The sequence below is a fragment of the Vipera ursinii genome (assembly GCF_947247035.1).
Source record: "Vipera ursinii genome assembly, chromosome: 6".
Taxonomy (NCBI): Eukaryota; Metazoa; Chordata; class Lepidosauria; order Squamata; family Viperidae; genus Vipera; species Vipera ursinii.
Genome location: NC_139515.1, coordinates 41069379 through 41094797, shown reverse-complemented (window position 1 = coordinate 41094797; position 25419 = coordinate 41069379). Strand labels below are relative to the sequence as shown.

Below are 25419 nucleotides of genomic sequence, written 5' to 3'. Positions count from 1 at the left end.
ACACAAATGCTTTCATTACTGTCATTGTGAGAGGACCATTTGGAGATCCCACAACAAGAGACAGCTATATACATACACACATGTGAATAAATAATATTTACTCCCATAAATTACAGACTAATATTTGGAGCTACTGAAGTTTACAGATAAAATTTCTTATATTAGTGTACAATTATATCAGCATGGGATTCATAGGATAAGTATATGTTGAAATGTTTTGCAACCTCCTTTCTACAAGTTACTGCAATAAATAGTCCTCTCTTTGACCTAGTTTATTACTGCCAATATGTTAATTTCTAGTTTGGTAGAATTATAAATCTAGGATTTTGCTAGTATTATTTCTACACTTTAAAAAAATGAGAAAAAGGAAGTGAGTTATGTCCATGTATTAATTACTTTTCAGTAAATATAGGTCTGGTTAAATAACTACAGCTCTTGCAGTTTAGAAAAAAGGTGACTCTTTAGTAAGCTGTTGACATGTAGTGTAAAGATATCCACACCATATCTGCCCTTTGGAACAAAACTCCACACACTCAATTCTACAATGTATACTAAGCTTAAAAACTATTAGTAAACTATCAGAAATCTCACAGAAAAGTGAAAAATAAATTCCATAATGTCAGAAATCATTTCAGTATAAAAGTAGCATTTTGCTCTTACCATGGATCTTCAGCACCCAACTTTTCCTTAGTTGTAAATAACTCAATGCAATCTTTTAATTTTACAAATGGTTTTTTGGGAGGTCTATATTCCACACTTTCATGTTTTTCAAAATCCTAAAGAGAAGTATTTCTTGAGTTAAAAGAACAAATGAAACAAAATTCATTTTAGTGATTTTTGTCTTTCTATAAAAAAGGGCTATATGTTTACTAATATGGGAATATATGCCAAATTGGAAATACAACTCTGCTAGTTTTAATCCAGACATGTCAAACACAAGGCCCGGGGGCCAGATCCGGCCCGTGAAGTGGTTTCATGTGGCCCGTGAAGCCTTCCTGGAAACAGTGAGGGAACGGCTCCCACTGCCTTGGCCCTGGCCCAGAGACCCTCAGATCTGTCCCACTCCTGCCCAGGACCCCATAGGCACCCTTGATGCGAACGATGTAGAGCTGGCTACGCCCACCCAGTAGGCCATACGCACTCTAGCCATGCCCACCCAGTAGGCCACACCCACCCAGGCCATACCCACCCAGCCCCCTGAGGGCAACCGCAATGCTGATGCGGCCCTCAATGAAATTGAGTTTGACAACCCTGTTTTAATCTATGTGGAAGTCTTTGAAAAAAAGACATTATCCATGAGTGAAAGTGTTATTTTGCCATGTTCCAGTTTCATCTAATTTTGTGGAGGGAAATTTGGACAAGATATGAAATGGGATGAAAGGAGGATAATTCAATTCATTTTATACCATTTCTTCAGGAAGGGAGTTTATTATGACAGCAAAGCATGCAGATGAATCCTTTTATATTAAACCCCACAGTGATTAAGTGGACTTTCATTTGTGTCTCAGGTGACCTCTTCTACATTTTGGCCCATGTCTATCTTGGCCCAGGGAAAATGAATCTGATTTGAAAACAGCAACTATTCTGATAAACTCCTTGATAAAACATTTCATTTTTAAAAATTCGGCAGTCAGCTGACAGTAGATACTGTCCTTCCTTCCTGAATGTATCAATTTTTACAATAAAAAAATAGTTTTCTTCCATGATAAGCTGACTACACATAATTTGGAAAGATCAAATGGATTACTCTAATTAACCACTTTCAAACAAAGTGGCAAATATTAAAGTAATGGAACCAGTGGCGTAGCGTGGGTTGTCAGCACCCGGGGCAAGGCAAGTAATTTGCGCCCCCTAACCCGTGGATTTTGGCACTCGAGTCTCTTCCACTAGATTAGTTAAAGAAACCCTTACCCCCTAAGCACATGTATTGTTTGTTATGAAAATACTGATGTAATTAAAGTAAAATGCATCCAATGCGCCCCCCCAGATGTTGCGCCCGGTGCGGCCGGCCCCCCCTGCACCCCCCACGCTACGCCACTGAATGGAACAACTTTTTTCTCTTTATTAAATATCATGTACCTCGGCAGCATTTTCATCAAAGTATCTCTTCTTGAATTCAGGATCCCAATCCAAAGCCAAGAAAGATCTTTCTAAAAGGAAAAAGATAATGCAAGAATTTGAAATTATGCATTAATTTCAATTAAGGAAAGATTACACTTCTGATTACTAATCGTATAATATTAAATTACAACTCTGAACTTTAGAAAATCATAACTATTTCTATTTAATTTCAACTTTTAAATGAAAAATATATATGAACTGTATTTTGCAATGCCATGGAGATCAACTATCAAAAGTTACGGTATTAGAATTTTATAAAGTCCCCAAATGATAAGAATTTTTTTTGAACACATATATACAAAATAAGGCAAGACTGATGTACCTTACTCCACTTTCTCCACACACTAACCTGCTTGTTGATATTTCAAGTACCTTTTTTTCTCTACCTTCCCAGCAGTGTGCTTAGTTTTTCCCACTTACCTCACCCCATTGCAAATAATCTGCTTGGAACATATGTTTCAGTCCAGATATGGATTACTTGGGAACTGGCTGTTCTGTGCACTATTATAGGGAAGGTTGCAAAGGCTTGATGACAACTACAGAGAAACCTAGAAGCAACAGCCTTGGACACAGAAGTTCATGGTTAATTTGTGGTGGAACTGTAAGAATCCATTTCTTTCTGGACCACTCAGCAACTTTTGAGACTATCAATCACAATATCCTTTGGGGCTTTGAGGAGCCACTGTATTATGATGATTTTCCTACTTTTTGAGTGGGTGGGTCTAGTTGGTGGTTATTGCAGTGAAGAAATATGGCTGACAGGTGCTCCATTATGGAATGCCCTATCCTGTGTAATACCTATATTAAGCCACTCAAAAAAGTCATCCTGTACTGAGGTATGTCTGGAGACTGTAAGTTTGGTCTAACGGTTATGGCACCCGGCTAGAAAGCAAAAGTCCTTGAGTTTGAGTCCTACTTTAGCCATATAAACCAGGCAGGTGACCTTGGGTCAGTTACACTCTCTCAGCTTAACTCACCCTACAAGGTTTTTGTTGTGGGGAAAATCGGAGGAAGAAGTTATATTAAGATTTGTCTGCAGTCTTAGATTATTTGTAAAAATAATAAAAGGCAACATATAAATAAACAAATAACTTAAAAAGAGACTAGATGTGGGGAAATAGGCTCAGATTCAACCCAATCAAAATTGAATTGTTATTTGTTAAGAAATATTCTGAATATTGACTCCTAATAGAGTATGTTCCTCTGCGGATAGCAAATCCTTAATTTGGGGTTCTTTTGGATTCATAGAAATGGTTGTGGATACCAAGGTCTTTGACAAGTTGCAGCTGTAATCTTACTAAGAATCGGGGGTTTTGAAAATATTCATGTAGAGGAAATTGAGGTACAAGATAACTGGAGAGAAACTAACCCAGCAAAATTACAATACACATTCTATTGAACAGCTATAAATCCTGGTCTAGAATTGACATGATTAGAATGATGCCTGAATTAAGAACCAATATGCAGGAGATTGAGATAGAATTAGATACATGGGGAGATCATAACCCTTTAAAGATGACATGGAAAAAAATACCAAAAAACCCCCTAAAACCTTGAACAAATCCATATAAAAAGAAAAAGAATGCATAGAACTAGCAACAAAAGAAATGGAGTTCTTTAAAGAAAATAAAAAAGAAGATACAACATTACAAAATGTATGGGATACAGCCAAAGCATATTTTAGAGGTGGTAGCTATAACATATATGGCAAAAAAACAAAGAAAAAAGACAACAATACACACTGTTAAGGGATGAATTAAAAAAATTAGAATTAACTTTTTTGAAAATGCAAATAAACCAGTAAGATGGCTAGCCTATAAACTTAAAAAACAGAAGAAACTGATAAATAATCTAGTAGAAGAAAAAGGCTGTCTACAATTTAAAAATGAAGAAATAAAAAGATAATTAAAGAATATTGTGAGAAATTGTATGATATAGAAGAATTTTCATGGGAGAAAAATTTCAGAAAACTTCAAAACTATGTTAAATGAAAAAATAACAATGATGGAATTGACAGAAGCTATAAGAAAACAAAAAAAATGAAAAAACACCGGGACCAGATGGGCTACCACCAGAGTTGTATAAATGACTATAAGATACACTAAGTATACTGTTGAAGGACGTGTGTAATGAACTTTTGTTGGAGGCTAAACTACATGGACAGATACATGGGCAGATACATGGACAGAAGCAAACATTACTTTAATACCAAAAGAAGACTCAGATTTGACACAGATAAAAAATTTCACACCAATATCATTACTAAATGTGGATTATAAAATTTTTACTTCAATAATAGCAGAGAGACTGAAAAGTTTTTTAACTGAATTTATACATCCAGATCAAGATGGGTTGCTTCCAGAGAGACAAATAAAAAATAACTTAAGAGTTATAATGGACGTATTGGAATATTACGAAATGCATCCAGGGAAACAACTGGCACTGCTATTCTTAGATGATCAAAAGGCATTTGATAATGTTTCCTGGCAACTTATGACTCAACAGCTAAAAACAATGGACTTTGGACAAAACTTTATAAATATGATTGAAACACTATACCAGTGGTGGTGAACCTTTTAGAGACTGAGTGCCCAAACTGCAACCCAAAACATACTTATGTATCGCCGGGTGGGCGTGACCCACTGGATGGGGGTGGCTACAGTGGTAGCTTATTGAGCTGGACAGCGCCTCTCCCTGCTTGTGTCCTTAGGCGGAGGAGCTGGGCAGCCACGGCTCTCACTCCCCTCCAGCCTTGATCTGTCCTGGGGCTGTCTCCCCCACGCCAATGGGACTGCACTACGGGAGATGGCAGCTCTGATTCCCCTCTGCCCCCCAGCCCCCTGACAGTGCCCCTTCTATGCAATCCTACATGACTGCAGTGTGGATGCAAGTGTTTTGTCCCAGCCTACGCCTGTCCTTGTTTGCATCACAAGAACCACCCCTTTTTTATCAGTAGGCTGGAATAGCCAACCCTTTTTATTTATATACAGTCCTAATACTTAAGTCCTCAAAACAAAAAGCAACAGAATACTTTTCCAATGAATAATTGGTGCAAACAGCAAAACAGAGCAGGAGTTAAACAAGTTCACCAATAAAACAAACAGACCATGATTCCCTTGAAGTTCTACAAACGGTTGCCTTCAGCAACCAGCACTGCCCACACTACCCCCTTTTATTAAGCAGCCCCAAGGCATGCCTTCTCAATGCCTTCTCCTCCTTTTGCTGAGTTGCTGCACAATCTTCCTGTGACCTGCTCTAGTTAACTGCCTTCTATTACGAGCATCGATAATGACGTCCACCTGTGAGTCCTCAGAGTCCGACTCATCCTCCCCACACAACTGAGCCTCAACCAGAACACCCAACAACAACAACAACTTTATTGATTAGCCCTTGGGCCATATCAAAGTACAAAGTTCCAGCAACAAACCGTCACCGAAACTAGATAAAAACAATCCGAAATGGAATTTGATAAAATACAATTTAAAATGGAATTAAAATACAATTTAAGTTAAAATAGTAATAAAATACAAATTTAAGATATAGATAAAATATGGTAACATTATATTTCGGAGTCGCCCTTACAATCTACCCCAATCAGTCCCACATATGCAGATCTTAACTGGATCATTTTGTTTAAATACTGTGCTACGTTGAATGTTCTTTTCAAGTTCTGGCCGGACATAAGGTAAGTTATTTTAATATGGGGATCCCAATGGGTCATTCGTTTAGTATATAGACCAAGATACCTGTCTCTCACCCTCTTATACAAACAACAGTCAAATAGGATGTGTGCCAGGTCCTCTACCTCTGCCGCTCCGCAAATGCAGAGACACTCATTGTACGGTATAGCATGAAATCTCCCATATCTGACCATTGTATCAAGCTGTTCGAATCTCGCTCTCGTAAATATCTCCCTAAGATGTTTTGGGAGTTGTGACTTCAAATAACTGTCCACTTGAAAAGTACATTTGTATTTACTCAGCCATTTCAAGTTACCCACCTTACTAAGGATAGCTATATCAGTTTGTGCTTCTATATCCTTAATTCTTTGGGCAACTCTTTTTTTAGATTGTTCTCCTGTTACGCAAGAAACAGGAAGGCCACAGCTTCTTACAAAATTTGTTAGTTTGGTGATCCAGGAGATTTGTGATTGCAGTTTTATTTCCGCTAGTAGGCATAATTTGGGGAGTCTATCAGTCTCCATTTCATTAACTTTGCACCAGTAGTTATAAGCTCTAATTTTAGATAATGCCTGAATTGTATGAATTCCCAATTCAGCTCTAACTGCTGCAGCAGATGTTCTTGGGTCTACACCCAAAATACATCTCAGATGCTGGGACTGTGTTTGTTCTAAAGCTGTGGTTGAATAAAGACCCCAAATTTCTGCTCCATACAAGAACATTGTCGTAACCTTAGCCTTATAAACTTTGAGTAGTGGAGCTAGGGACCCTGGGTAACTATGGTTCTTTAGTTTGAGCAATAAATTCAAACGGGCTTTTGCTCTAAATGTACTTCGTTGATGATGGCAGGCCCAAGATCCAGTCTTGGAAAAAGTTACTCCCAAATATACAAAGGTATTAACCTGCTCAATTGGTTCACCATCTAATTGCCACTTATGTCTCTGATGGTTTCTTCCAAACACCATTATTTTCGATTTGGATTTGCTAATAATTAGGGAGTTATCCTGGCAATAAGAGCTGAATCTTCTTAATAGCCTACGTAATCCTACTTGTTAGTATGATAATAAAATCATATCATCAGCATAAAGCAAGCTGTTACAGTATTTAGGATCATCGGCATGTGTACCATGGTATCCTTCATTAACCCTGGCAAGTCATTGATGTATAAATTAAATAATAATGGGGCCAGGATACACCCTTGCCTTATCCCTTTATTTGTGTGAATCCTGTTAGTCAGGGCCCCATTAACTCCATACCGCACCCTCAAACAGGTACTTGTGTAAAGGGCTTTAATCAAAGCCAGAAGTCTGGGTTCTATTTTAAGAGATGTCAATTTACTCCATAGTACGTCTCTATTTACCATATCAAATGCTGCTGTAAGGTCTATAAAAGCAGCAAACAGGGGTCTCCTCTTATAGGCATATTTGGCAATCAGATGGTTCAAAACAAAGCAGTTATCAATAGTAGATCTGTTCTGTCTAAAACCTGCTTGTTCTTCTGTGAGGATGTTGTTTTCCTCTACCCAGATTTCAATTCTGTTCAAAAGGTACCTAGCATATATTTTTGCTACAACGTCAATCAGGCTGATGGGCCTATAATTACTAGGATCCTTTTTATTCCCTTTTTTATATATGGGGACAACTATTGCCATCTTCCACCCATCTGGTATATGGCAGGTGTTATTTATGTGTGTAAAAAGACCTGCTAATACAGGGCCCCACCAGTTGGGAAATTTCTTAAATAATTCTGCTGGTAAAAAATCCTCGCCTGGGGCTTTATTGCTCTTTAAGCTTTTAATGATGGACTGTATCTCCTTTTCTGAAACTGGTGGCCAAGGGGGGAGAGTTCTAGGATTTACCAAATCACTGTTTAAAAATAATTTCTTTACCGGTTCGGTGGGGGCAAACAAGCACTGATAATAATTCTCCCAGTCCGCAGCAGAGATTGGTATGTCAAATGCAAATCTCCGTTCCTTCAGAATACCTGCTACAGAGTGCCAAAATAATACTGAATTATGACTTCTGGCAGCCAACTCAAGTTCTGACCAGATTGAAATGGCAAAACGTTTTTTCTTTAATGTTATAGTTTTTTTATATTCCCTTCTTGTGTGCAGCATCTTAGCTTGTGTATGGGGAGTAGGATTCCTCTGGGCAAGCCTCAACCAGAACACGATTGGAGGGGCCAGGCCCTTCCTCTGACTGTGAGTCTACTAATGCATCAAAGCTTCCCTCTGACTCCGATGGCTCCCCAAACCCCTCCTCCTCCTCCTCCTCAGATTTAGCTGTTGGGAGCAATGGCTGGCATGGAATCACAACAGAAAGGCTCAGCTGGCGGACGGAGGCTTTCTTCCACGGAGACGTCCCGGCCCTCCTGCCCCCCACTAGCCAGACCCCCTCAGCTTCCCCCAGCCAGGACCTGATGACCTCCACCCTCCTGCCCTCACCCCTGAGCAGCCCAGCCCGACCAAGACGGAGGGAAGGCAAGGCAGAGAACCGCTGGTTAAATGATTTGAAACCTACCACTGGTCGCTTCCAAAGGCCGCTCACTCACTCTCCTGCCAAAACTGCTCCTTTTATAGGTTCCCTCACCTCTCCCAGTTCTCGCAGCTGTTCCTGGACTCTGCATTCATGGAGAGGGGGAGGGGAGGAGCACAGCCCTGCATCCCTCTGTCTGTGGCAATGGTGCGCATGCCCACAGGGATGGCTCTGCGTGCCGCCTGTGGCATGCGTGCCATAGGTTTGTCACCACGGCGCTATACTATAAACAAACAGCAAAAGTGATTGTAAACGGAGACTATACAGAGACCTTTGATATAAGAAAAGGTACCAGACAAGGATGTTCACTATCTCCATTGTTATTTATTCTAACCTTGGAAGTTCTAAATAGAAATATTAGGCAAGATACAGAAATTAAAGGACTAGAAATAAAAGGTGAAACTTATAAACTGCAAGCATTTGTGGATAACTTAGAGATGATTCCTAAATTACTGGAAAAGATAGAGTATGGAGAGATAGCAGGAATGAAAATAAACAGACAGAAAACTAAAGTGATAGTTAAAAATCTTACAGATAAAGAAAAAAAATCAACTGTCAGAAAAAATACAACTACAAATAGTCAAAAGGGTTAAATACTTGGGAATATATTTAACAGCAAGATGTTCAACAATAAAATAACTACATAAAATTACTGAACCAAATAAGACTGGATCTGAAAAAATGGAAATGTTGATGTTAGGAAGAATTGCTATGGTGAAAATGAATATATTACCAAAAATATTGTTTCTATTTCAAATGATACCTATAAAATTAGAAAGATTTAAATTCACTAGATGTCAACATTGTGACAATGGATGTCATTGCTCTGACACCTGAGATTCAGCAGCCATTTTTACTTTTGCTTCTAACATGCCTTTTCTATTCTTTTAGAGTTCAGATGTAGAAGGGGGATGGGATAAATGCTTGAGGGTTTAGCTAGCCATAACAATGTAGAAATGTGGGAACTCAAGGATATGGTCTGATAAGATTTGGAGGGCTGAGAGGCCGGTGAGAAAAGCCAGCATCTTGTGTTAATTGGGGAATGTGATTTATGACAGCATTTGTGGGATGGGAATTGCAAGTTGTTACTTTGTATCTGGGGGGAGGAAATCTCAGTTTTGGTGAGTGCCAATATTTTGTTTCCGAATAAAATGTTCTTTAAGGAAGAATTCTTGCCTTGAAGTTCTTTTACTGATTTCATCTATCGGAACCATGACATTAATCCAAAACTCCCATTTACATTAACATCATTGGGGTTCTGAGCTCCAGTCATCTTCCCAGAACCAGAAGGGAGGTTGACAAAGATTCAGGGAAGATCTCAGCATACAGAGAAAAGAAGCACCCACAACCAGCACCCTGACCATAGTGGCTGCCTCAGCAGAGGGAGAGCAAGCCCTTGCATCATTGGAGAAAGTGGGTTCGGAAGTTCTGGCAGGGGGAGTGTGGCCCAAAATGCGGGAGCTATTGTGGTCTTCGGAGTGGACCCTGCCCAGTAGAGACAACCCAACCTAAGAAGAGTTCTTCAAGAGTAGCTGAGTCGGATGGAAGCAGGTGCCTAAAGGGAATCACGCTCTCTCGATCGTACAGGAGCAAAAAGATTGGCAGCTGCAGAGGATTCAGGTGACTGGAAGTACCTGTGAGCAGTCAGCAGCCAATCGGTGGAGAAGTTGGTAGAGACATTCGAGGGGCCAGAAATGGGAAGTGATGGGTAGGTCACCCGCTTCTTGCCTACAAGTGAGCATGACGACCGGCGGGGTCAGCACCAATCTATGCCCAGAAGAAGCCCAGGTCTGCAACCTGTGGCTCCGGAGCCACATGCGGCTCTTTCAGCCGTCTCCTGCGGCTCCCAGTCCTCTGCCATGTGCAGTCCCAAAAAAAAGTGGGACTAAAAAGTTCAACCAATCAATTCAAATATGCAGGGTAGGAGCATATCTCGCCTTGCCTCCACTCTTCAGTCAAACCCTGTTCTGCGCATGCACGCATGTATGCACATGCGCACACATTTTTTGCGGCTCCCAGTTTTTCCTTTTGTGAGGGAACCGGTTCCGAGTGGCTCTTTCACTGTTTCAGGTTGCTGACCCCTGCCCTAGCCCTACTGACAGAGCTTGGGCGGCCACTCCACGTTTGGAGCCGCCAGCATTGATCTCAAGCCCACTGGGGAGGAAGAATCTTTACCATCACCCATGGCATAACAGTCCGGGTCGTCGATCATCAAGGAGTCCAGAACGCCACTCACGTGACAGTCCTGGCCATTAAAGAAGCCCTGATCGGCATCGTTTGTCACGGTCTCCCGACAAGCATCACCACTGCGAAAGATCCAGAGGGCGGGATCATTCTGACAGTCCCGAGAGACGCCTTCATGATAGTCCTGGCCATCGGAGAATCCCTGATTGGCATCGTTCATCATAGTCTCCTGACAGGCATCATCGTTGCAAAAGCCCCAAATGGTGGGATCACTACGACAGCCCCGAGAGACGTGCTCACTATTGAAGCCCAGACCGTCACCAATACTGTCAGAGCCCTAATCTCTACTGGTACCGTGACAGCCCTGACCATTACTACCATTGGTCACGCAGCCCCAATTATCACCACCGTCATCACCCGAGCCCAGGACTGGGGTGAAGGGCCAACCTAAACGTGGATGTTCAACGCGACTTGATGCAAAGGTGGAGTGACTGCGTGATCTGCTGGACAGACAGCAACCAAGCTGCCATGGTTGATGTTGTCACTGCCAATCTAGAAGGGGAAGCATCTGAGTGGCTAAATAACTTATACAATGAGCAAGTGCCTGAACTATGGGACTTCCATCTCTTCATCCAGGGATTGAGAACCAGATTCAAGGATGAATCCATAGCACTCAAGGCGGAGAAATATATTCATAAGGTGAAGCAAGCTGGCAGACCTGCATTGGAATATGTGCGAGAATTCCGGAGAGTAGCAGGTCGGATTGAGAGATGGCCAGAGCACTCCCTGGTGCATCACTTCAAAGAGGGGCTAGTCTGCACCTATCAGGGGCTTTCTGATCAACTACAAGAGTGGTGCTGAATGGCAGTGAAGCTAGACATCGAGCTTGTTCACTATAAGAAGCCAATTCCTCCAGGAACCAGACTGATGCCGGAACAACCCAGACGGCCGCCACCGTGGAAAATCCCAGTGATCATGGCCATGGAATCTCCTAAGCCTTCTACTGGCCCAAAAATCAATTGTCCGGTCCCGTACCCCCAGGAGAGAGGTAAATTGGAACCATCAGAAAGAAAGAAAACCGCTCAGCAACCGACCAAAGAAAAGTCAATTTGGGTTGCTCAGGAGCCAGTCACCCAGGTTACATTGTTTCTGCAGGAGAGTGTGGAAACTCCAGCTGGATCCAACCTGGCTTCGTATGACAGCGACGATGAGGGGGAAAAGGACCCGATGGTGAGTCGACCTGTTCCACCTTTTTCCCTCACTGCCAAACTCACAGTCCCTAAGTAAGGAGTACAAATAGATTTGAAGGTGCTAGTGGACTCAGGGTGCTCCCGATGCATTATCAGCTTGCCAATTGCCCTTAAACTGGGCATACGAGCAAAGTTACTCTCCAAACCTGTGAGATTTGAACAAGTGGATGGATCTTTAATGGGAGGGACTTTAGTCACTCACTTAACTGAGCTGGTGTGTTTAGAAATAGGTGAGCATTGGGAGTTCATCTGAAGCTGTGATTTTAGGTCTAGTGTGGTTAGACAAGTGGAAACCTTTCATTTGGTGGGAAAAGGGGATGAGGACTGTGAGATTGCTGACAGGGCCCAACCCCCCTCGCAACTCCTTTGACATTAGCAGACAGCCTAGTCCACCGACTAAAACAGTGAAAGTAGCCACCCCTGCCAGGGGAGCCGCTCCTCCCCAGGGAATATCGACATTTAGTGGAAGCATTTAGTGAGAAGGAATGTGAATTCCTACCACCGCACCGCCCAAATGACTGCGCCATTGAAATATTACCAGGGGCCAAGCTGCCTAAACCAAAAATGTACACTATGTCTCCCCTCAAAATGGAGGAACTGCAGCAGTATGTGAACAGAAACCTAGTCAGAGGCTTCATTGAGCTGGCCAAATCCCAGGTAGAAATCCTGGTTTTATTTAAGGGGAAAAATAGATGGGTAGCTGAGGCGCCTTGGATTATAAGGGGTTAAACGCTGTTGAGTGTGGAGAATAAATACCTCCTCCCGCTCCTGAAGGACCTACTAACCCATCTAGTGCAGGGCTGCAACTTCACCAAGTAGACCTAAGTGAAGTGTACTACCGAGTAAGGATAAAAGAAGCAGATGAATAGAAGACTGCTTTTAACTGTCCTAAGGGCAGCTATCAATTCAAAGTTATGCCATTTGGACTACAAGAAGCTCCAGCTGTTTTCATGTAGCTGATTAAACAGTTGCTGCACGACCATCTATACAAAGGGGTTTTGGTGTATCTTGATGACATCTTAATCTATAGCCAGAATATGACTGACCATGTAAATTTGGTGCAAGAGGTACTAAAGAGACTACTAGATGCTAAACTGTATGTTAAATTGTCAAAGTCTGAATTCCACCAAACCCGACTAGATTATTTGGGATACCGGATCTCCAGTGAGGGCATAGAAATGGACCCTGGCAAAGTGAAAGCCGTAATTGAATGGCAACCCCCAACAACTCGAAAGCAGCTTCAAAGCTTTCTGGGATTTGCAAACTTCTATTGTCAATTCATTCCTTCCTTTGCTGAAATTGCTTTACCTCTAACAGACTTATTCAACAACAACAACTTTACTGATTAGCCCTTGGGCCATACCAAAGTGCAAAGTTCCAGCAACAAACCGTCACCAAAACTTGATAAAAGCAATCCAAAATGGAATTTGATAAAATACAATTTAAAATGGAATTAAATAAGATACAATTTAAGATGAAATAGTAATAAAATACAAATTTAAGATATACATAAAATATAACATTACATTTCGGAGTCGCCCTTACAATCTACCCCAATCAGTCCCACATATGCAGATCTTAACCGGATCATTTTGTTTAAATACTGTGCTACGTTAAATGTTATTTTCAAGTTCTGACCGGACATAAGATAAGTTATTTTGATATGGGGATCCCAATGGGTCATTCGTTTGGTATATAGACCAAGATACCTGTCTCTCACCCTCTTATACAGACAACAGTCAAATAGGATGTGAGCCAGGTCCTCTACCTCTGCCGCTCCGCAAATGCAGAGACGCTCATTGTACGGTATAGCATGAAATCTCCCATATCTGACCATTGTGTCAAGCTGTTCGAATCTCGCTCTCGTAAATATCTCCCTAAGATGTTTTGGGAGTTGTGACTTCAAATAACTGTCCACTTGAAAAGTACATTTGTATTTACTCAGCCATTTCAAGTTACCCACCTTACTAAGGATAGCTATATCAGTTTGTGCTTCTATATCCTTAATTCTTTGGGCAACTCTTTTTTTAGACTGTTCTCCTGTTATGCAAGAAACAGGAAGGCCACAGCTTCTTACAAAATTTGTTAGTTTGGTGATCCAGGAGATTTGTGATTGTAGTTTTATTTGCTCTAGTAGGCATAATTTGGGGAGTCTATCAGTCTCCATTTCATTAACTTTGCACCAGTAGTTATAAGCTCTAATTTTAGATAATGCCTGAATTGTATGAATTCCCAATTCAGCTCTAACTGCTGCAGCAGATGTTCTTGGATCTACACCCAAAATACATCTCAGGTGCTGGGACTGTGTTTGTTCTAAAACTGTGGTTGAGTAAAGACCCCAAATTTCTGCTCCATACAAGAGCATTGTCGTAACCTTAGCCTTATAAACCTTGAGTAATGGGGCTAGGGACCCTGGGTAACTATGGTTCTTTAGTTTGAGCAATAAATTCAAACGTGCTTTTGCTCTAAATGTACTCCGTTGATGATGGCAGGCCCAAGATCCAGTCTTGGAAAAAGTTACTCCCAAATATACAAATATTAACCTGCTCAATTGGTTCACCATCTAATTGCCACTTATGTCTCTGATGGTTTCTTCCAAACACCATTATTTTTGATTTAGATTTGCTAATGATTAGGGAGTTATCCTGGCAATAAGAGCTGAATTTTCTTAATAGCCTACATAATCCTACTTGTGAGTATGATAATAAAATCATATCATCAGCATAAAGCAAGCTGTTACAATAAGTATTTAGGATCATCGGCATGTGTACCATGGAATCTAACAGACTTATTAAAAATGGGTAGAGGTTGGAAAGCCATGACCGGGCCAACCACTAACATGGACTATGAGCTGTCAAACTGCTTTTGAGAATTTACAAAGACTTTTTGTGGGTGAAGCCAAGGGGCAACCCTTAACCTATGCTTCTGTTTAAATTGCAGGATTACACTTTTCTGTTAAGGGGGTTCGGATTGTCAACACTGTGACAATGGATGTCGTCGCTCTGACACCTGAGATTCAGCAGCCATTTTTACTTTTGCTTCTAACATGCCTTTTCTATTCTTTTAGAGTTCAGATGTAGAAGGGGGATGGGATGAATGCTTGAGGGTTTAGCTAGCCATAACAACATAGAAATGTGGGAACTTAAGGACACGGTCTGATAAGATCTGGCGGACTGAGAGGCTGGTGAGAAAAGCCCATGTCTTGCGTTAATTGGGGAATGTGATTTATGATAGCATTTGTGGGATGGGAATTGCAACTTGTTACTTTGTATCTGAGGGGAAGGAATCTCAGTTTTGGGTTCAACTATGTGAGTGCCGATATTTTGTTTCTGAATAAAATGTTCTTTAAGGAAGAATTCTTGCTTTGAAGTTGTTTTACTGGTTTCATCTATTGGAACCATGACACTAATTTTGAAATTTATTTGGCAAGGAAAGAAAGCTAGAATTAAATTGAAAATCCTACAAGAAGCTAAGGAAAATGGGTGTTTTGGCTTGCCAGAGTGGGTCTTATATTATCAAGCATCTGTACTAAAATGGGTAAAAGAATGGATAACTCTTAAGAAATAAAAGGTTGGTATATTTGGGGGTACATGATTTACAACTTGGTTGGCATGCTTTCTTATGGTATGGGAAAACAAAATTCATAAGTATTTTCAAAACCAGTATATAAGAAATGCATTACAACTAACATGGGGAAAAAATGTAAAATATACTTGAAAATTCCAGGATGGCTTTCAACAATGGAAGCATTTGTACATCTAAATTATTCAATTTTGAGAAAATATGGACATATAGAGATATTCTAAATTCTGAAAGGAATTTAAAATGTAAACAAGAGATGGAAAATCAGAGTACGGATCTATCATGGTAGGCATACTTACAAATGCAAGTTAGATATGATAAAGATGTTAAACTGTATGGATTTTATAAAGAGCAGACCTTGTTTGATCAGATATTATTAACCTCTGATGAGAAACTAATTTTAAAAATCTATAACTTTTTACTGAATTTGAAATTCGAAAATGAACAAGTTAAAGAAACAATAACATGGGCAAAGAATTTTGGATGTAACATAAATTTAGAAAAATGGCAAAACTTGTGGGAAAGAAATTATAAATTGACAATGTCAACTTCTTATAAAGAAAACCTATATAAAATGTTTTATAGATGGCACTTGCCACTGGCAAGGTTAGCAAAAATGTTTAAAAATATGTCAGATAGATGTTGGTAATGTAAACATAAGTCAGGTACTTATTATCATGTATGGTGGACATGTTTTAAAGCAAAGAGATACTGAACAAAAATATATACTTGGCTAGAAAAGATGTTGGGAAAGCATGTAGATTTTATATCTGAACTTTTTTACTAGGTATAATGCCAGAAAAGATTGATAAATAAAGTGTATACTTGATTTTACATGTGATAACATTGGCAATAATCGTATTTGCACAATATTGGAAAAATGAAGAAATACTACTAGAGGAAGAAATAATTAAAAAAATACTAGAATGTGCAGAAACAGACAGGTTGAAAGAAAAAGAAGAAACAGAATATTTTCAAACTTGGGACTTATTTTATCAATGGCTGGAGAAAAGAATAAAGGATTAGGAATTAAATTTGTATTAGTGAATGATAAACAATCAACCCATTTGTTGAATAAATACTACTGAATTGTATGAAAAAAAAATAATACAAACTTTACAAAAAAAAAGAAAATAGTTATTCATGCCTGTGTCATCTTCCACTGGGTCACTGTGATTTGTTTTGCACGGGGCTCAACTTGTATACCACCCAAAAACTTCAGGTGGTGCAAAATGGCTCTCTCTTTATAAATCACATTAGCTATCACTATAAATATCATCTGTTGTTGGAGTTGTAAGGGCTACTCAGTTCAATTCACTCTTTGTATGAGTAAACAGAAGAGCTGTGTTGAAGGCCCCACCTACTGAGAATTATAAAAGGAAAAACCTGAAAGCAAACTTTTTCTGTGGGGACTCCCATTTTCAGGAAAAGGTCCTTGAGGGAAAGGTGTCTCCATCTCTCAGGGCCTTCTAGAAATTTTTATAAAAATTTGGCTATTATGGGAGGCATTTTGGATAGGATTGTGAATTTGTATGTATTTTATTGTTTGCAGTTTCTTTGTTGCCTCTTGTTTTTGTACACTGCTTGCACTTAGTAAGTATAAATTTGAGTAAAATAAAAAAATGAGAAACAAAACACAACAGCTATTCAGATACCCACAAATGACAAATAATGGCAAGAAAGAATGGTTTGTTTTGATTATATGGTTTAAGCAGAAGTCTATTTCATACCTACAACTGAAAAAGCAACGGATATAAATCTGCAGGGGAGGAAAAGATGCATAGAACGAAATAATTACTGCAAAAAACAAGTATGAAAAACATTTTACAATGTGTATATAGAAAAAATAGAGGTAGAGAACAGACAACAAAGAGAGCAAGGAAGATTAACAGGCAGAAAATGCAGGGAAAAAGGTGAAAATACTTATATTTTTCATATTTAGGAACTGCCCATTTTCCTCTCAGAGGGATTCTGAGCAGTGTAGAAATAAATTATTACAAGTGTTAAAACAGTATGCAAAATTTAAAAGAAGCAAGGAATGTTAAAAAATTAATTAAAAGGCAGGGAAAGGATTTCAGGGGCTAACCAGTCCAATGCTTTTCTGTGTATCTCAAGCAGGCACCACATGCCTTTCTAAAAGGTCAGGGGAGTGGGGGCCCACCTCACCTCTGGGGAGAGAGTGCTGCATAGAGTGGGGGCAATGGGAGAGAAAGTTTTATTCCTGCACCCTGCCAGCTGAAATTGTTTTGGACAGTTATTTAAATAACAGCAGAATGAAGACTTTTTAAAAATATTGATTTTGGATGAATCTGAAGTTAAAGCGGGCTGGAAGGAGTATTTTAGAGATCTGAATGGGAATGATAGTGATACACTGAAGTATGGAATTATAACTTATCTACAAATGTTGGAGTCCAAGAAAATATGGGTAAGAAGGAATTCATAAAACCGGGAGAAAATATTGAAGAATACTGTACAGATATATATGGTGTATGTGGAAAACTATTAAAACATGGATATGGTTTATGGAGGGACTTTCAATGTTTAATGGAAATTTGAATACGTTGTCATTTGGAAGAACATCATTATTGTTCCTCTATGAAAGTGAAAAATGGTAAGAATGAATACAAAAACTACAGAGATTTGTTTGTTAAATGGGTCTGGCAAGGTGAAAGAGGAAATTCTGATTGATAAAGTAAAACAAGCCGACAATAAGCAAACTTTGGTGCATTATGGTTTTATGGTAGGGGGTGTACAGTAGTATGAAATGTTGGATTTACATTGCAGCAACATATTTGATGCTTTTTAAAAATATATATTCTGTTTATCATTTTCATTGTATACCTTCTTGTGAGGATTTGCCGTAAAAGATGAGAAATATTATTTATTCATTGACCAAATAATAATTGTAATGTTTTAAAAAATCCAATTTACTCCAATATAAAACTTACCATCTAGTCTAAGTTGTCTGTCATCAAAACGTATATGCCTGGTATCATCTTTGACATAATTAATGTCTGTATTGCCTAAGCTGTTGAACTGGAATGTGAACAATCGTTTTTTGTGCCCTATAAATTGATCCTTGCAGGAATCCTCTGTGCATAATCCATTTTCAGAATCATTATCGCCTCCAACAGAATCTTCCGACTGACTGTTTTCATTTTCAGAAGGCAGTTCTTGATCTTGGCTAGATTCATCATCTTGTTCATCAGTTTCCATCTCACCTGTGATAGAAGACATAATGATAGAGTGAATATCTTTGACTTTTGGATATGTGGATTGTAAAATCAAGGCATAAGAGTTACAGTATGACTATCTCTTTCTAATATAAAATTCTGAAATAATTTACAAATTGTTTGTGTTAAAATTTGAAACACATGCATAAAACTAGATTAACAGAATTGTATATAAACCATTCCCACTGATAAAACAGGACAGGTAAAGTCTACCTGATTTATCTTAAATTTGGATGATTTATTAAGCTAAAGGAATGTTGTTAATAATGATAAATAATAATATGGATTCTAATCTATTAAGGTATTTCTTTAAATATTATAGGACAGGATATTACTGGCTGTTGAGAAGATGTATATGGTCTAAAAACTCAAATATTTCAGAACAATAGAGGAGAAAATGTAAGAATCTGTGTCTATTTTATACTAAACTATTTTCAGCAATTTCCAACTTATTCTACTATATATGCTAATTACAACAAATTATTTTAAAAAAGAGCTCTGGTTCTTTAAAATTTTATTCAATCTTTCTGCTGATTTCATTAAGTGTTGCCCATATTATTTTAAGTCTAATAATTCGAATTGTATAGTGTGCTAATGGAACAAAAATACTTATAAATGTTATCATTCTATCAGATGAAACAGCAGTTATTTTACAATGCCACTTTCACAATTTCTCTATATAAAATACATTTATTTTAAAAGAGAACAGAGCACCCTCATGAGACATGCAAAGTATTAAAACTCTTTTAATAACATTTTTAATACAGTACACACTAACTATGAATTATAATATACAGTATATGAAATACGATTTGAGCATATGATAACAAAAGAGTCCCTTATGTTTGCAACTGTACTTTTTAGCATCTTAAGTATTAGGTAGTGACTTTTTGCTACATTTATTAGAATGTTAATAAGGATTACGAATTAAGGATAACCAATATGCTGAAAGGCAATTGACAAAGCAAAATAAGTTTTAATGGAAGACAACACAGTTTAACATTTGAGCAGCTTTTAAAATTCAGGCCTTACTTGGAGATCCTTCTTCATGAATTCCATTTGGACCATTACCATTGATACTATTGTCCTTGCAGCACTGCAGAGATGCTTCGCTGTCTTCTGTTTCAGCAGAGGTTTTCACATATCGACTGAAATGCACCAATCAATTAATATACCAACCTTCTTATTATATTTTTTTCTACATTTATATAATGCAATGGAATTAACCATATTAATGTTTGGAAATCGAGTAGTGTTATATTTTTACTTTGTAGTTGTGCTACAGCAGCATTACTTGATAAAAAACTGCTCTATTTTTATATTGTAAGTTATCTTGCAATCTTTACAGATAGTTAAGGATAAAAAATTATTTTAAATATCTAGAAGTTCTTGGACGATCTTCAAACTATCTCCTAAGATTACTAAGTGAATAGCTGAATAGCCTTAAGACACAGGAGTGTAACTGGGCTACTAGGAACCAGACCACCTGCCTTCTCTGCCATAGCCCCTACCCATTGGAACACTCTCCCTTTCACATATTGACTGAACCCGACCCTGCTGGCCTTTCATAAGGCCATGGGGACTTGATTGTGTGCCCGGGCCTAGGGCCTAGTGTGTGTTAAGGGCTCCACTTCTTGGTTGTATTAGCATGCATAGTAACAGTTCTACTTGGTGCCATCATAAATTATTTTATATTGTTTAAATTTTTATTTGTTTTGATGTTCCATGATGTATGCTCAACACCATTTCTTGAGATGGATGTAGAAATGAAATGAAATAATTAAATAAGTATGTAGCATCATGCAGACATTGCTGAGCCTTCTTTTTAAGAGTAACCATGAAATCAGAAAAAGCAGATGACATAATTTTATCTTTTCCTAAATCTACATTTGCGATGTGCAAATATCTCCAATACAAATCAAATGTACTGTAGCATTTCTCTTGTACACTTACCACATTCTTAATAGCAGAAGGTTATACAGTTTATCTTCAGTGTTATTTCTAGGCACTGCTATAAGGAAAGGTTGTCCAAAATGTGTTGAACCACTATGATGGCTGTAACCACTATGGCGAAACTTTTCCCTTAAACAAACTGGAATTACAACTTGCTCTGTATCTTCAGTTCTGTTGATAGCAATTTCAAATCTAAAGCAGCAAAAATGAAATCAAACAAAAACACAAAATACTAATTTTAAATTAGGTCATATTTTTATATAATTCAACTAAATCACATACAATTTATGAGATTTTTTTTGTTTTGACTATACATTTGAACTTACACATAAATGTCATCACGTTCCATAATACTGGTTAGATTTTCATCCATTGCAAATATTCTATGAAACCTATGATTATATATATCAGTAACGATCATCTAAAAGAGAAACACAATTTATTTTATGTTTGTTTAGATGTATAGATAATATTTAGTTTGATGTACAGTTACTTAAGAAATAACATACCTTATCTGCAGCAACACCTGCCAAAGTTGATAACGCGAAGCAGAGATCCTGTATATTTCCAATTTTTGGTACTACTACTTTGTACTAGAAAATAAAATACAATATTGTCATTCTTAAGAAACAAAGAAGATAACAGGATATAATCCCCAAGATTTAATACTGAAGTAATGTAAGAAAATTCTATATGAAACAGAGTTTTTGAAAACAAATATAGTTAGTTGAATAAACTGTAAACATGTATGGATCAAACTCCTTAGGCCTAGTCCATCTTTAAAGGAAAGGAATTACTAGTTAGGACAGTGGCTTAATAGGAAAATTTTGATGGTGGAATGGGAATCTATTAAAGAACTGGTGATAAAATCCAATTGTCTACCATGAAAAATGTAAATACTCTTGCAGCATTCAAACAAATATTCATATTCGACTCTCAAAGCCATCCTCCTCCAATTCATACTACTGTTTTACAAGCTATAAAAAGGTAAAGGTTCCCCCGCACATGCGTGCTAGTCGTTTCCAACTCTAGGGGCCGGTGCTCATCTCCGTTTCAAAGCCGAAGAGCCAGCGCTTGTCCGAGGACGTCTCCGTGGTCATGTGGCCGGCATGACTAGACGCCAAAGGCGCACGGTACGCTGTTACCTTCCCACCGTAGTGGTCCCTATTTTTCTACTTGCATTTTTACGTGCTTTCGAACTGCTAGGTTGGCAGAAGCTGGGACGAGTAACAGGCGCTCACTCTGTTATAGTAAAGTATTATAATATTCCTTCATTATGTATCTGATTTATAATGAATCCTTATTAACTATTAACTAATCTAGGAAATCTCACCCGAATACACTATGCATGCATTCATTTTGTTAATATTTGCTGTGCCTTTAAGATATTATTTTCCAAACAAATCAATTTCAATGAAATAAACAGATCTGAATAAATAAAGAAAAACATTGCATTGAATTTGCACTATTCTGGTTGCCTACTTAATACACAACAGGATTTTCTCGCATAAATTGTAAACTGCATCTTGCAGGAAAAAATGCTTTCAAAATTTGCCCCTCACAGAAACCTCTATATAGCACTAAGTTCCAGTGCACTACAAACTGGAAACAATAATGATGTATTTAATTTCCTTTGAGGAATGCACAAACTCAACTGCAAGCTTATGGCTTGGAGTGACGTTGAAACTGGGACAAGATGGTTGATCTCTCCACTTCATTGTTGTTAAAGGAAGCCTTGTATCATATTGTGCCAATTCTCTTAGCAATACAACCTCATTTTAAAATATAAGATTCTTGAGAATTGCTTCTATCAGGCACCAGACCTACTGTAATAATACAGTTGTCCGGTCAAACAGATTTTTGAACAGACAACATAATGAAATGTTGAAACAGATGCATTTTCTCAAGAGTTATGATAAAAAGATGCAACGATTGTGGCCTTTAACTAATAACTCTGCCTAACCCAGAAGCCCAACCTTGAGTCCTTTTTCTTCCCATCATATATATATCAAATCAAATAATTCTGCATATTACACACTTTTGTCTTATAATAGTTCTAATTCTAGTATTCGTAACAAATTACTGTCTTATTGTGTTGTATTGCTGTAGTAATCATAACAGCGAAGATTCAAGAGAAGAATAGCTGCCATCTTTACGATGGTACTATAAATTACACAAAGTTACAAGTTATATACACAGTTAAGAGAAAAGACCACAGTATCAAATTAAACGTATAACTTAAAATTCATAAAAATAAACAAAACTTCATTTCAATTAACACATTAAAGCAACTACTGCTGTAAAACATGGCATCTATTTCTCACCTGCATGGGTTTGGAAAGTGGATCCAGTCTAACTAAATAAACTTCCAAACTACGTTCTTTTTTCATAGGTAGAGGGAGAGTTAAATAACAAAAGGGATCAAATGTTACAGAGATCTTTGCACATTCTGGACAAACTAGAGTTGATTTAAAGAGTCCATGAAATATATCTACAATGATGGAATCATTTCGTTTCAAATGGTTCTCCCAAGCTTCTTCAGCAACCACCTAAATCAAGACAAAGTTAAAATAGTACAAATAAGTTTTATGAAGTATTAAATACTTAAATGAAATTAACAGATCATGCACATACCTATGTGTACCATACAGAACCTAATAAGTCTTATCCAGCAGATTACAGTGGGAAAAAGTAACTGAGTAATTTTGGGGAAAGATAAACATTTAGTACCTTTATATATTATCCTCTTTATATTATATTCATTATGAATGCCAGATTATCACACACAAATGTGATGATAATTTCTAGAGTCTCCACTGGGCATAAATTTCTATTCTAATGTGGAAATAGGACCAACTGACCAAGGCCAAGAAATAGAATCAAAAGCAAGAATCTTTAACCAATGTTAGATGCCAATGTTAGATAATTAATTTCCTAAATATAAGATCTGAAAGCATTCATGGATATGTCCCCAGTCCCCATAAAGCATATTGGTCATATTTGTGATTCTTTTTTTAAATGGAAAAATGGTGGCATGCTATTTATCATTTATCTTACTCCATTGAAGATTTCTTGGAACACAAAAACAATGAGCAATTACAGACAAATGCTTGGTTCTGAAGCATTTCTAGCAACCAAGAGAGAGAGAGAGAGAGAGAGAGAGAGAGAGGGAGGGAGGGAGGGAGAGAGAGAGAGAGAGAATTTGTTGCTCTGAATGATGAGAAAGCAGTCTGTTGAATACCAGTGGGACAAACTGGGATTGCTTAATGATGGGAAGAGACACAGAACTGGGGAGAAAGTAGATTTGATAGGAGTAAGCTAGGAAAAAATAGCAATTAAAGAAGGCAATATATAGAGCAACCCCAAAAGGGAAGGGGGGGAAGTAGAGAAGGGAGTTGTCTATTTTATGTTGGATGTATGAAAAAAGCACCTAGAATGGGAGAATTGCATATGGTGTCAGGAATATAGTGTATGTGAGAGTATCTAGTATGTTCAAAGGACTGTGGGACTTTCTGCGGAATAGATATTTGGCCACTTTTAATTACATAGCCTGTTCTTCTACCTTTCTCCAAGCCGGTATATATCATTTTAAATGAAATATTATTTAAATAATTGATGCCATATTTCAAAGCAGGATTTTACACAGCATTTTAATAACAAAGTGCTAACAAGCACTTCCACTTCATGGATTACTGCCTTGTCATGGTGATGGGGCTTGCATAATTCAATGAAGCTATGAGCTATGCTGTGCAGGGCCACCCAAGACGGACAGGTCATAGCAGAGAGTTCTGACAAAATGTGATCCACTGCAGAAGGTAATGGCAACCCACTCCAGTATCGTTGCCATGAAAACCCCATGGACAGTACCAAAAGGAAAAAAGATATGATGCTGGAAGATGAGCCCCTCAGGTCAGAAGGCATCCAATATGCTACTGGGGAAGAGCAGAGGACTAGTACTAGTAGCGCCAGAAAGAATGAAGCAACTGGGCCAAAGCCGAAAGGACACTCAGCTGTCGATGTATCTGGTGGTGAAAGGAAAGTCCGATGCTGTAAAGATTTATTCTCCATAGGAACCTGGAATGTAAGATCCATAAATCAAGGAAATCTGGACGTGGTCAAACAAGAGATGACAAGACTGAACATCAACATCTCAGGAATCAGCGACTTAAAATGGACAGGAATTTAATTCAGATAACCATCAGGTATACTAATGTGGGCAAGAATCCCTCAGAAGAAATGGAGTAGCCTTCATAGTCAATAAAAGAGTAGGAAAAGCAATACTGGGATACAATCCCCAAAATGACAGAATGATCTCAGTTCGAATCCAAGGCAAGCCATTCAATATCACAATAGTCCAAGTCTATGCCCCAACCACCGGTGCTGAAGAGGATGAAATTGACCGGTTCTATGAAGCTGGAGAAATTGACCGGTTCTATGAAGCTGGAAAAGACTCCTGCGAGTCCCTTGGACTGCAAGACAATCAAACCGGTCAGTCCTAGAGGAGATCAACCCTGACTGCTCTTTAGAAGGCCAGATCCTGAAGCTAAAACTCAAAAATACTTTGGCCACCTAATGAGAAGGAAGGACTCACTGGAGAAGAGCCTAATGCTGGGAAAGATTGAGGGCAATAGAAGAAGGGGATGACAGAGAATGAGGTGGCTGGATGGAGTCACTGAAGCAGTAGGCGTGAGCTTAAATGGACTCCAGAAGATGGTAGAGGACAGGAAGGCCTGGAGGAACGTTGTCCATAGGGTCGCGATGGGTCGGACACGACTTCGCAGCTAACAACAACATGAAGCCCTACAGCACCTTATAGAACTAACACTAAAAAATGATGTCCTTATCATCATAGGGGATTGGAATGCTAAAGTAGGAAGCCAAA

The 25419-nt window shown here is 38.4% G+C and overlaps 1 protein-coding gene across 6 annotated transcripts in view; it reads right to left on the bottom strand.

The window, feature by feature from the left end:
- The window catches only part of USP15 (ubiquitin specific peptidase 15), an 84180-nt gene that overhangs the window by 7439 nt on the left and 51322 nt on the right, over positions 1 to 25419 (bottom strand). For 4 of the 6 annotated variants that reach the window (XR_014492940.1, XM_083366462.1, XM_083366457.1 and 1 more), the window contains 8 exons: positions 22862 to 23086; positions 21047 to 21130; positions 20864 to 20958; positions 20538 to 20729; positions 19617 to 19732; positions 18300 to 18572; positions 2080 to 2150; positions 661 to 776 (listed from right to left, as the gene is read on the bottom strand). Coding sequence is in view for 5 of the 6 variants with exons in the window: in XM_083366462.1 (XP_083222588.1) it covers positions 661 to 776; positions 2080 to 2150; positions 18300 to 18572; positions 19617 to 19732; positions 20538 to 20729; positions 20864 to 20958; positions 21047 to 21130; positions 22862 to 23086 (1172 nt within the window). In the remaining variant the exon portion in view is untranslated. Of the gene's footprint in view, positions 1 to 660; positions 793 to 2079; positions 2151 to 18299; positions 18573 to 19616; positions 19733 to 20537; positions 20730 to 20863; positions 20959 to 21046; positions 21131 to 22861; positions 23087 to 25419 lie in introns of those variants that run through there. The other 2 variants (XM_083366459.1, XM_083366460.1) reach the window with 2 other exon arrangements.